Source organism: Talpa occidentalis, unplaced genomic scaffold, assembly GCF_014898055.3.
Source record: "Talpa occidentalis isolate TD23 unplaced genomic scaffold, MPIMG_talOcc4v2.1 talOcc4.5, whole genome shotgun sequence".
Classification (NCBI taxonomy): domain Eukaryota; kingdom Metazoa; phylum Chordata; class Mammalia; order Eulipotyphla; family Talpidae; genus Talpa; species Talpa occidentalis.
In genome coordinates, this window is record NW_023604861.1 from 42,239,513 (window position 1) to 42,251,513 (window position 12,001).

The following is a 12,001-nucleotide window of genomic DNA, read 5'->3' on the forward strand; positions in this document are numbered from 1 at the left end:
CCACTAAATTCAACTGCTATGTGCCAGGCAGAGTGCTTGTGGCTGGATCAGAAAAGGAAAGACACAAGGTTTTTTACACTGTAAGCCCCACAGCTTACAGTGTAGCAGAGAGAGATAAATCAGATCATCACACCAGTGAATATAAAACTGCCACTTGCAGGGCCTCCCCTGGTGATGCAGGTGGTTGAGTGCAGCGCTGTGAAGCTGTCCACAGCCTCTGCAGCACATGTTCGATCCCGGCCTGCTGGAGAGATACTCACATGGCATGGCAGACCTCTCTTGTCTCACCTGCTGCTCCCCTCAGCAGTGTATTTCAGTCAGTCTACCTGTTCTGCTTCCCCGCTTTTTCTCTGGTGAATCCTCTCACCCTCCCGCACATCTGGCCTGTACCCCAGTTCTTGTATGCATGAATAAATAAATCTTTTTTCCCCCACAGGTGTAATTCACTTTATTTCCTGGTATAAAAAACAATAAATCTTTTAAAAAATGAAATAAATAAAACTGCCACTGCAGAGATGCTGAGAAGAGCAGATACAAGGTGCTGAGTGTGCAAAAAGATATCTTACCTATTTAGGGGGATCAGGAAAGGATTTCCCGAGGAAGTAGTGAGCAGAGGTTCAAGTTTAAACAATAAGAAGACATTAGGGGAAAAGGAAGAGCTTTTAGGTGTGGAAAAGAGCAAAGGCATCCTGGCATGAGGAACCATGGAAGAAACCATGGCTGGAGTTCCATGACTGGAACAAAAGAAGAGAAGGTAACCTACCCAGATCATAGTAAAACCAAGACCATCAATGGACATTTTAGCTCAGATCTATACAACTCCTAAGCTAAAAACTACCAAGCCACCCATCCTTGTCAGCAAACATTATTTTCTTTCCACTCAAAACTTTCCATTGGGACAGAGGTCCATCAATTAATGCTTACACCTAAAGAGGAAAATGGCAGTCTCCCATCATCCACCAACAACTGCATGGGAGCTAGCTAGTAAGTGCTTGCCAGATTTCACCTTGTTGTTTAAATTGTGGTCTAAAATCATGTTCTTGAAAATGTCCCCAAGTTTCAAAATATCCAAAGGAAAAGCACCCAACCTTGTAACACAAATATGCACCCAATTAAGAACACTTTCTTTTTTCTGCTTCTGCCAGGAAATAGATTTTCTATCATTGTGATTCCACATTGTTTTAAATAAACATGCAAATAAATACGAGAGGAATGAGACAATATTATGTCTAAAAACAAAAACCAGAAAATGCTTTGAGCTGAAAAAACAGATATCCTAGATTGATTTTCAAGCAGCAGCATTTTCAACAATTTTCCCAATTTAGAATTCTTCCATATCCTGGGATTTATACAGTTCATCTTCAAATAATACTGACTGGCCTACCACAGGCAATTTGACATGTCTCGGCTCTTAAGCAAGACATGATATGACTTACTTCCCTCATGATATAAAAAGGTTATGGTCCCAATGGGGACGGACAAATATATGAATGGTCACTAGAATGTAAAAAGGCTCCAATTATTGGTGATCTTCCGACAACATGGTGGGTAGGGCAAGCAATCTCTGTTGTAAAATCAGAATTTACGAAGTGGCCACTGCTACCACCAAAACCAGGAAGCAATTTCAGTAGTTATATGAAAAAGAGCAAAAGAAGGGAAAAAAAGGTAGCTTTTCTTGACCTACTGTAACTTTATATAATAATAATGAATTGTTTCCTAATATGTAGTATCATTATCTTCAAGGAAAATTAAAAAAAAAAAATACTTTACAGAAATCCTCTATGAAGCATAAAACCTAGAAGACAGTATTAAAATGGTAAATCATTTAGCTGTAAAAATAAAGGAATTAGAGCAAAAGAGAAGTCTAAGTTTTAGTTCTACAGAATAGGACTTTTTTAAAAAAAAGATGAAATATTCCTATTTCACATCATATGCAAACTGAAGACCAAAATACACTATTACACAAGTATTAGAAAAAATTTATACACATAAATATATATTTACATTTGGGGTGACACAATATCATCAAAGTCCAAATATCATCAGAGAAAAAAGTAATAGATCCAAGGTTCCCCAAAGGCTAAAATACTAGCAAAAGACTGAGCTCTTTAACAAAATTGAGATACACAACAAATCAAAAAGACAACCAACCAACCAACAGGAAAATAATGAAAGGATTAGAACAGACAATTCACAGAATACAATGGCAAAGAAAAACTGAGAAGGGAAAAGTTTAGCCTCACTAGTGTCAGGGAAATGCAAAATAAAAGCCATTCTCTCACCTAGTAGTAACAAAATTTACACTATATTTGCTATTTTCAGCTCTTCTCATCCCTCAACCAGGCCATCTAAATATAAACTGAATTACCTCTGAAAAGGCCAACACTGGGGACCTCTCTACTACTGCTCTGAGCTTGCTGACCCAACCAACTCACTCTAGGAAAGCACAACTCCCTCCTCCCCCAACCACAGCCACACAGGGTATGGGAAGGGAAGCCTGACACTGTCTGGTCCTTCTTACAGTCTCACATGCTTCCTGGCTGCCTGATTGGTTAGTCCCAGCTAAACTCTGAGGAACTGTTTACCCCTTTTTTTTTTTTTTAAACTTAGGATAATTCTTACACATTGGCACATTTCATACATCAGCAAAACCAATAAAAACATTTATAAGAATATAGGTAAGAAAAAAATTCTTATGCACTTGTCAAAAGATAATGTTCAAGAAGTTGGAAGCAAAACAGTAATCTCAAAAGATTTATTTAATTATCAAAGGACGTCAAAGGATGACAAAAGATAGCAGAAACAATACTGAAATAAGATTACAAAGTCGATGTTAAAGTGGTTAATGTCCTACAAGGCTAAACAATGGTAATCTCTTTCCTAGCAGAGGAAAATAACGTCACTCCATCAAACAAAAATCATTGCAGGTTATCAGTAGTATACAAATTAACATCTGGCTTTACAGAGTCTGGCCCTAATCAGTCACACACAGAAAGTGTCAGTTAACTGTGGTTGGTCAGACCACAAGCTCTATCTAGTACAGCAGTCTCCCAAATATTTGATTTCCGGGCATTTCATACACTCGGAAATTATTCAGGACTACCAAGAACTTTGGTTTATGTGAATTATACCTACTAATATTTATAGCATTCAAAATTAGAACAAAATTTTAACATATTAATTCACTTGAAAACAACAAACATAAACATCAGCATTTTTTAAAAATACAGTTTTCCAATACAAAAAAAAATTAGTAACCTCAGTAGCATTGTTCTATATTTTTTACATATCACTGAAATTTCAAAATAATTTACTGATGAAAACAATTAGAGGTCACAGCATGAATAACCAAATATAGCTAGTACAGTGAAAGTACTGCAAACAGCCTGAGTTGGCCTCTAAAAGTTCATGTATCTTTAACCTACCACCCTTAGAAAATTCTACAACATACCAAACAAGCATACTTCCCATTAGCTGTCATAGTTATGACCGTAACACACATCATGCAGTTTGTGGAAAACTTCACTGTACACTCAAAATGAAAAAGGCAATTATGTCCCAGAATAATGAAAATAGTTTTGATTTCACAGACCCCTGGAAAGTCTTGGGGTCCCCCAAAGGTACACTTTGAGAACCACTGAAACTGAAAGGGCATTCAGTAATTCCTTTTACTGATTTCCAGTTTTGAAACATTTTAAAATAATTTTTTTTCAGAATCTTATTTGGTATAGCCTTTTAAAGGCCAGCTGACCTTTGATCCTGACCTTGCTACAAAAATATTCACAGGTTATACATGTATACACAGAATGTATTTCACTGTAAATTCAGTAATGTTCACTGTAGTATCATTAACTTCAGAGAAAAACTGTAAACAAATCTCCCCATAGGGGAATGATTCAAAAAGAGAAATCATATATGTATACATACATGCATACTTATGCACATATTATACATACATACATATTCATGATAAGGTGTCAAGTGAAAAAACTTGCAAAGCACTATTTGTAATGATTTTTCTATTTTAAAACAAAATTTATATGAGCATGTTTAAATACAATTTTTTTTAAATCCAAAAATACACAGCAAACTGTTAATAGCGTTATCTCTGAGAAATATGACAAAAATGGGATAGGGTGAAACAAACCTCACTGTTTTACATACTACTGGATTATTTAAATTTTACAATGATCACATTACCTTTGTCATTTCTAAAAAACCACTAAAAATGACATAGTTGGAACCTGGATTGAATCATCAAAAAGATATTCATAGAAAACTGGTGAAATTCAAATAAAGCATTATCTTAACTTTTAAAATTAACTAAAAACATAAGCAGAAAAACATACAGGCAGTAAATTGCAAAAATTTGACCCAGGAAATAGTGGCATTCTCCACTAATAACCAGAGATGAGGACTGCCAGAAACAGGAAAATGGAAACCTCCATACAATCTAGGAAAGGTCCTGAAGAACTTAGTTTTTCCTGGTTGTACAAAGACTCATTTAAGTCAACTAGGTAAGATCAATAGAAGACATCTGTCACTCTCTTCCTGGGCAGCCCCACAAAGCATTCCAAACATTTGCCATAATTGGCGCTTCTTAGGTTGCACTGCACCGCAGGGCACAGGCTATAGAGGTAACTATAAGGAATAGAATTTCAATTTGGAGTCTTTTCTCTGTACATTCTGAATATCTGTCTTCTTGATTAAGCTATTTATTTGCATTTACTGATCTCCCTCCTCTCCCAATTTTGAGGAAGAAACAATCATTTGTTCCCTATGCCATTCCCAAGAAGCCTTCATCTTTGCTTACATGTGACAGTTTTGAAACAAGGCTGCATTTTGAAGCTCAGTTCCCCTCCAGTTCAGTGGCTTCTCCTCTCACAGGGACCACTCAGTGCATTTCAGGTTAGTGCAGCAGGCAAATAGCTACTGCACAGAGGAAGTAATAAATAAGGCAACTTTCAAATGCTGATTTGAAGTCTGGGCTGTGCAGGTTAAAACATTATCAAAGGAAAAATGGCGGAGCCCGCTCGTCATTTGAGCTTGCCTCCCCCTTCTCCCTTTCCCCAAGAGCTTCCCCACCACCTAGCAGTAGTCTGCACTTAGCACAGCAACTAATACTGACATTTTCATTGTCCCTTTCAGAAACTGACTTTTTAATGGAAAAAAATATTAATAGCAAGTACAATGATTAAGCTTTTAAATATGTTTAAAAAAAAAGTTTCCAATATGGCGTTTTGGAGATAAGAAACAAGGTGCAAAATGGTATACACAGAATGTATCTTAAAAAGTCATAGAAACTTAACTTGTCTGACTAGATGGTTGATGATCTTAAGACATTAATTTTTTTTAAATTTTGGAAGTTTTATCTTCTAGATATATATTTTGTGCATGAGCATTAGCATCAAAATCTCAGGGTGGGGTCGAGTGGGGAGGAAAAATGAGGTGTGGATGAAATCAAAATTGACTATATACTGATAAAGTTTTGAAGCTGTCTGGTTAGGAAGTGCGGTGTCGTCATGTTACTGAAGGATAAAACCACAGTGAGATATCATTTCACACCTGTGAGCATGGCAAATTTTAAAAGATCTTCAACAAGACAATGGGGAAAACAGAAATAAATCAAGGAATAGAAAATGTAAAAATTCTAAATGGTGTACTTAGAAAGAAAAGGATACTACATCTGTGAAAAAAGCAATTAGAGGGCCTCCCTGTTGGCACAAGGGGTTAAGACGCAACCTATGAAGGCTATCTGCAGCCACAGCAATATGAGTTTGAGCCCTGGCCAGGTAGCTACCCACATAGCACAGCAGACCTCTCCTGACTTGCCCACTGCTCCTCTCAGCAGTGTATTTCAGTCAATCCACCTGTTCTGTTCCCCACTCTGTCTCTGGTGAATTCTCTCACCCCCCACACGGGCCTGTATCCCAGTTCTTTATGCATAAATAAATAAATCTTTAAAAAAAAAAAAAGCAATTAGAACAAAAATTTTAGAACACAGCAAGATGACAAAGACAAAACATAAAAATCCAGTGACATAGAATCAAGCCACGAAGTCCCATATTCACTTCATAGGCGTTCCAGAAAAATGAAACACATAAAATGGAAAGAAAATGACTAAACATATCATTTTAGAAATTGTTCAAGAAAAGTACAATTCTTCAAAAGGAAAGGACTATGGGGAAAAAGAGAAAAAGAGAATCAGATTAGAAATCAATCAGCAATCTGATTTTAGCATACAATCACATTACAGTTTCAAAATTCTGAAAGGAATGATTCTGAACCTAATACTCTACACTCAATTTAAAAATGGAGGATTCAGCATTTGATTACTTGATGATATGCTACAGTAAACCAAAATATTAATCCTAGATGCAAGAAAGTAGTGAGAAGGAAACTAAAAAAGTTGCCTAAATAACAATGCTTAATGTTAAAGCCCACACAAACTCATACAGTAAGAGAATAGAGATTAATCTGAAACAAAACCCCTACAATTACCCAAGAAGTCCAGGTTAGGAAGTGAATGGTAAGGTTATTGACTTAATTGAAAGATGGGTGGAAGATATGGCTACTGATTTACTCTAAACATAGAGGGGGAAAAAAAGACAAAAACAACAATCAAACCAATAAAATCAACAATGAGAAAGCACACCATATATAGAACATACAAAACAAGATGGCAAGAATAGTCCAACCATTTCAACAACTCAATTAATATGAATGGATTAAATTCCCCAAAAATCTCCTATTGAACTAGCAAAAGGCTGTTTTTGACTACCTTAACTGGGGAAAGTAGAGAATGTAGAAAGTGTTGAGGACAAAAAAAAAGTATTTCAGTTAAAAAAGGCACAATTCACCAATACCATATTACATCGCAGAAATAAATTAGATGAACAATAAGATAGGAATGGAGAGAGATGAACAATTAACAAGTAAAATCCAAAAAACCTTACATCCAAAACCAGGCAAAGTACAAGCTGCACCTCCTGCCAAAACAGAGCATTTACATATATTGACCATGGATTATATAAGGCAGAAACCATAAAGTCTACATTTTACTTGCCTGGAAATTTGGGTCATGCTTCAGTAATCCCAAGGTTAAATATAAAGGCAATTTAATTAAAAATTATCTACTAGAGATAAACAATAGTTATCATAACTAAAGTCTGTCCAGCATAGTCAAAGTAGCTCTAAAGGAACACTGTCATTCTTAAATACATAAAACAAGAAAGACTGAAATAAATCTTTCCACAATTCAGCATAAGGCAATGACTGTCAACATCCCTGGAGATAGCATGGTTTGTGAAAGCGGCCTAGGAGTCTGTGGATTCAGTTTTGCATTTAAAACCTATAGAATGTGCAAGGTAACCAGTAATAAAATTGCCAACTAAGTCACATTTTGGAATATCAATGCAGTGTGTAACATCCTTTACTTCATCCTGATGAGATGAATTGGATTGGGAGTCATACTGTCAATAATATAAATATTAAACTGAGTTCCTTTAAGTCAGGCAAGGCCTTATCCATTTTTACATATTTAGCCCACGCACAGTAGTGGCACATGAGCAAGCACACAACAGTATTACATGAACTGAATTAATTAATAAACTAGAATAGATGGGGCTTGTTGGGGGAATAGAATATGGGGCTTGTTGGGGGAATAGAATAAAACAAAATAAAATAGGCCTGTACTGGGAAACACTGACTGAAACATTAAAAGAAATCTCAGCCTGTGATGTCATAGTGCTACATGCCAGGTTTTCCCTAATTCTGGATAGGATCTAACATAGAGGAACACAGAGATACAAAAGGAACAAGAGATCTTTCTTGAGAGATGCTATCACTTTGCCTTGCCATTTTTTCTTCTTGTAGGCAAGATTCATGAACTTCAGTTATAACTATTTCAGATAAAATTAATTTTTCAGCTATAACAAATTTTAAAAACCTAGCCTCATTTAGCCGTATGTCAAAAGGGTAGATAGACCCCTAGCTCTTGGCTAGACACAAGTGATGAGACTATAAGATCAAAATCAATGGCATCACAATAAACAGATTTTAGTAGTTTTTATTTATCTAAAACATTTTAAAAGGGTTCAATTACTATCTTCATAGGATAAGCTCTAGTTAAACCATAAAACTGAGGTAATATTTCTTTACAAACAACTATTTCTGCTATAAAAATTAGTTAAACCTCATCACTACTAAACATACTTTTCCACAGGAAAATTAAAAAGGTCCAATTCTGAATCATTAAAAACAAACAAACAAAAAACACCACAAAACCCTCTTCAGTTGAATCTAAACATACATAGAAGGGGTGTCTATATTAGTATTTTAAATGTTCACTATTTGAGCTTTTTGAAGTAATGCCAAGTAGGTGAATTTTAACATATCCTTTGATATAAACAGGAAATTTAAATTTCAAGGCCTTCTGATCATATTAATTTTATCTGGTTTATTTTAAAAATATTTCCCCTTGCAAATTAAAGAATGACTTCCTCTCATTAAAAATGAAATTATTTTATTCTCTCTCCAACCTACTGTACTGCTCAGATGAATTAAGCATTTGTAAAGCTTTTGTCTTTACGACTAAACCAGTTATCTTCAATACTGCTAAGAGCAGACTTCCTTACAAAACAGAAATACATATAAATACAAATAAAAAGCAGAATTCTGCCAGTAAATGTGAATGATCCCAACAATACAGACACAGTCATAAAAACCAGCTATGTATTTATTTGCATAGATTCAAAGAAAGACTTAAAAATCCAACATAATATTCCATGAGGTTTACAATTTAATTTTAGGTTTTTTTTTTTTTAAAGGTTTTTCTTTACTAATTTGAGAATGTTACTGTTTCACATGCTTCAGTTATCAGACGCCAACACATCCTTACTTTTTGCACAATTGGCATCAAGTCCAAAAAAGTCTTTTTTGATGATGTACCGAACACACTGCAAAATCACATTTCTTTCATGCCGAATGTCTGGAGCTAAAAGCTAAAAAACAAAACATAAAAAGATTAGTTAGTAAATAAAATATATTCTAAAATATTGCATGCCTTCCCCACATAAAGAACACAGAATAATGAAGATGTATTATATAAACTAATTATTTTTTTGAAAAACAATACAAGGACGTTTCTTTTTGACTTATACCAAGACTATATAATAGCTTTCCAAACACAAATATTCACACTTGGGGTCTGCTCTAAGAGAATCTAATAGGGAAAAAAGGTTTAAAAGTCTATAATTCTTCATTCTAAAAATTATATCAAATTCCAAACCCAAAGCTATAATGGTATACAGTAAATACAAAATTAGTGGAACTAACAGTAAAGAACTCCAACTTTCCAGGACTTTCATAATTTCTCATTTTGGTACTTACCATAATTGAAAGAAAGCCAAAAATTTCCGGTATTTACAATAAGTACATAACCAAGGATTCATAGGTGGTTCACCAAAAAGGATAAATTTATTTTATCAATTTATTTCCTGATGTCATTAATGTGTGAAACATCACACAGGATCTTTCTATGGAAAAATGATTTAATTCACTACTTACAAGATGGACATTTAAAAAATTCATTTACTTCAAACAGCACATAAATTTATAAAATAGAGCACATTTCAGATCAATTTTAATAAAAAGTGACTACAACATCTCACAAGAATGTAGCCATACAATATTTTAGTTACACAACTTTGGCTGACAAGGGAAAAACAGTCTTTTCACAGACTGTCAAAAGATATTTTTGTGACTGCACTAAAAAAATTGGAATGTTTCTATTACTCTTAGAATATGAAAGTCTTGGATCTTTAAACAGTTTCATTTCCATTACTTAGAATCAAAAGATGCATGGCTTCTCTTCATAATTTCAAGAAAATAGATTTTTGAGCATATCACATTGAAAATAAAACCAATAATGCACAAAATAAATACTTTTTCTTTTCCCTTCAGCCTGCCATTGCATTTATCTGTGCTTACAACAAAAACTTAAAAAAGGTCAGTACACTAACATTCCTTTCTTTAGCAACCAGTTAAATCTAGATTTGTTTATTTTAATCAGTTTTTAAAATAGAGTTATTCCACATTTACTGTGCATCAGTAGTTACACATGACAAATGCAATTTAAGGATTAAGAAACACAGATGAGTCTTCAAGGTGCATACCATATGTCTCTAGGTAACCTTAAAAGACACCCGCACAAATATGGTGGCTCTATCTTCATGACAGGAGAAAGACACAAAGATAAGAATGTCAAGAATAATCACTTACCATTTCTAGGAGATATGGATGGTGTGTTCTTGGCTCAAATAATGTTTGAGAGTTGTGATAATCTTTTTTCCTCTTACAATTTGTCCGTTTAAAGCTTTTCTTTTGGCTCTCAGACTTGGCTTCTGAGGAATTCCTAACCGTCACTTTAACATCTGGACCTGGTCTCTCAGGAGTACTGCCGTGAAGACCCTGCTTCTCTGCCAGAACATCTGCTTCATTCTTGATAGGAACTTCTAAATGTGATTTAAAACAAACATACACACATACACAAATTTCACAAAGGTGAAATTTCCAAAAATAACAAAAGTCTTAATAATCCTCCCCCTACCTCCCATCTAATACTACTGACTTACTAATTAAAATTAAGCAAGTAAAATGTATAATATCTTTCAAGTTGAGAGCTATACCTGCCAAGAATTGAGGAGATTATCACAAAGAACTACAGAAAGCAAGCCCTATGAAGGAAATAGTAGTAGATGGAAACTTGGATCTGCATTAAGGAATAAAAAATACCAGGAACAGTAAGATGTGCATAAAAACAAAAAGCTTTTTTTCTCATTGGAAAAAAACTTTTTTAGGATAATGTAGGTGGGGTTTATAACATCTATAGAAATAAAATCTATAGTGACAATGACACAAAGGAAGGGAAAACTGTATCATGTCATAATCTTAAATTATATGAAATGATACATTATCATTTGAAAATATACTGCTATAGGGCCTCCCTGGTGGCACAAGTGGTTAAGACGCAACCTGTGAAGCTGTCCACAGCCACTGCAGCATGAGTTCTGATCCCAGGCCAGGGAGCTACCCACATGGCACAGCAGACCTCTCCTGTCTCACCCATTGCTCCCCTCAGCAGTGTATTTCAGTCAATCTGCCTATTCTGTTCCCCACTCTGTCTCTGGTGAATCCTCTCTCTCCACGCCCCATGCACCTCTGGCCTGTACCCCAGTTCTTAGATAATAAAAAAATCTTTTTTTAAAAAAGAAAACATACCACAATAAAGTTACATATTATAAATTCTAGACCAACTCCTAAGAAGTACAACTAATAAATGAGTATCTGCATTCAAAATAAAAAAAAAAAAAACAGGATTAATTCAAAGGGAGGAAAAGAACAAAAATAGAAAAACAGATAAAGCAAATAGAAACAAACTGTCAATAATTACTCTATATGTAAATAGTTCAAAGACTCCATTTATTAAAAGGCTGGGTGGTCAGATTGGGAGGGAAAAAAAACAAGACCAACTATATGATGTCTACAAGAAACCAAACTTAACTGTACGCAATCCTTGTGTTGCACAATTTGAAGTGACATTAAAATTCAGTTACTAAGAACAAAGCAAAATGAGTACTGAAAGTCACAAGTTAAAAGAAAAAAGATGGAAGACAACACGCATACAACAATTATACAGCTGGATGGCTACATTAATATCAGAAAAAGAGTATTTCAGAACAGGAACTATCACCAGTGATAATGAAGGACAATATATTAAGAACATAAAACAGTAACACCTACTCACAGAGTATGCAGCAAAAACTCATGAGAATTGAGAGGAAAAATAGACAACTCCATTATTAGGGTTGGAGATATGAACACTCTACTTTCAGTAAGTGAAGAAAAACTAGACAGAAAATGAGCAGAGACCCAGAAGACCTAAGTACCACTAATATTCAACTCAACAAAGAACTCAACCCAATACACATTCTTGCCAGCT

The 12,001-nt window shown here is 34.8% G+C and overlaps 1 protein-coding gene across 1 annotated transcript in view; it reads right to left on the minus strand.

Annotated features, from left to right (window-relative positions):
- Window positions 1–2,726: 2,726 nt before the first annotated feature.
- Window positions 2,727–12,001, minus strand: part of NUFIP1 (nuclear FMR1 interacting protein 1) — a 46,925-nt gene continuing 37,650 nt past the window's right edge. Inside the window, exons 9-10 of the mRNA XM_037526992.2 lie at window positions 10,282–10,514; window positions 2,727–9,002 (exon numbers count right to left, since the gene is read on the minus strand). Coding sequence (XP_037382889.1) covers window positions 8,871–9,002; window positions 10,282–10,514 — 365 coding nt within the window. The 3' untranslated portion in view covers window positions 2,727–8,870. The remainder of the gene's footprint in view (window positions 9,003–10,281; window positions 10,515–12,001) is intronic.